The 1,536-nt window shown below is 28.7% G+C and overlaps 1 protein-coding gene across 1 annotated transcript; it reads left to right on the forward strand.

The window, feature by feature from the left end:
• Positions 1-204: 204 nt before the first annotated feature.
• LOC105557039 lies at positions 205-1,530 on the forward strand (the record flags this gene model as incomplete). Its single annotated transcript, XM_012004173.1, has 3 exons — positions 205-734; positions 837-1,076; positions 1,403-1,530. Coding segments are annotated over exons 1-3 (579 nt in total), but the record flags the coding sequence as incomplete, so codon positions are not given.
• Positions 1,531-1,536: the final 6 nt, after the last annotated feature.

The following is a 1,536-nucleotide window of genomic DNA, read 5'->3' on the forward strand; positions in this document are numbered from 1 at the left end:
TAAGATGCGACTAATGTAGAACGACCTTTATGCATCAGATGAAATATAAATTATTACATTACAAATTTATTTTTTAAATTTGTAATGTAATAATTAAAGATATCCGTTAACAAAATTCCGATTAGAAATATTCGATAGAACGAATCCGATTAATAGCCCAATCAATAGATAATATTTTTAATGTTTTTAGACAAATGTCTAAAAAATTGATTTATTATTACATTACCAAAAATAACATTAAAAATATTATCTATTGATTGGCTATTAATCGGATTCGTTCTATCGAATATTTCTAATCGGAATTTCCTCAGCGGATATTTCTAATCGGAAAATCCGATGAAAGAGTAACAAACGGATATTTCCGATTAGTCTTCAACGTTTTTTTTTCCGATCACGTTTATCGGAAATATCCGTTTGTTACTCTTACATCGGATTTTCCGATTAGATTAGGCCCGGATTTTTCTCTGTGTATTAATTGATTTGTATTAAAATTTGTAGGTTTAACGACATTTACTGTTTAGCAATGTCGTTCATTGGAATTGAATTTACAGATGATAGTGGTGGTGGCATTGCTCTTGTAAGCAAACAGTGGTTAACACCACGTAAACAGGAAGTGTTCTGGCCGCCTTATAAGTTTCAATCTCAATATGATAAGGCTATTAAAAAAGGCGTAGTTCCTGAGGAAGATGGTTCTTGGAAAATTTTTAAAATTAAACGCTGTTTTTTTGAAACTGGTAATGTGTAAATTACAAAATTTTCTATAAAATATTTATCAAACTTACTATATGCATAATTTATTGTATAATATAATTTATATATGTATAATTGTATTGTAGATGATTATAGTAAAGCACAAAGTAAAATCAAACAAGCACAGATAACGTCTGATTGTCAAAGTGATGTTGACGAGGCTTTGCCATTAAAAAGAACAATCCATAAACCGAAAAAATTAATATACAGCAGCAGTGATGATGAGGACGAGGCTTTATCTGAGAAGCATAAACTTCCACCACCACCAAAGATTGTCAGATTAAATGACAAGGCAAATGACGATGAAGCATCACTTTCATCATCACGTAAGTTTGATATATTAACTAGTTATGGTCATTATATATCAAGATAATAATATTAACATTTTGGTTAACTATAGAAATAGATAAAGATTTATAATTATGTATATTAATTAAGAATTGCTTTCCTAGATTTTAACATTACGAAACATACAGATCTACTCCTTTGTTTATTTATAGTTTTAACACTAAATGAAAAAGATAAAAATCGAGCTGAAGTAAAGACAGAAACAGTAATATTTTACAAGTTACTCAGAGTAGATAAATAAACAATAAATGAACTCTATATCATTTAAAAACAGATATTTACATATTTTACATATATTTTTTAGAAACTTCAAAAAGTATCCAACGAAGTGCAACATCTGATACACGGAGTTCTTTTAATGGTGATCCTCAAACACCTTACAGTCCATCGCATTCAACAAATATATTCAGATCATCTTCGAATAAACAAAGTGCAACA

Source organism: Vollenhovia emeryi, unplaced genomic scaffold (genome assembly GCF_000949405.1).
Source record: "Vollenhovia emeryi isolate VEMERY1.0 unplaced genomic scaffold, V.emery_V1.0 DF948184.1, whole genome shotgun sequence".
In the NCBI taxonomy this organism is placed as follows: domain Eukaryota; kingdom Metazoa; phylum Arthropoda; class Insecta; order Hymenoptera; family Formicidae; genus Vollenhovia; species Vollenhovia emeryi.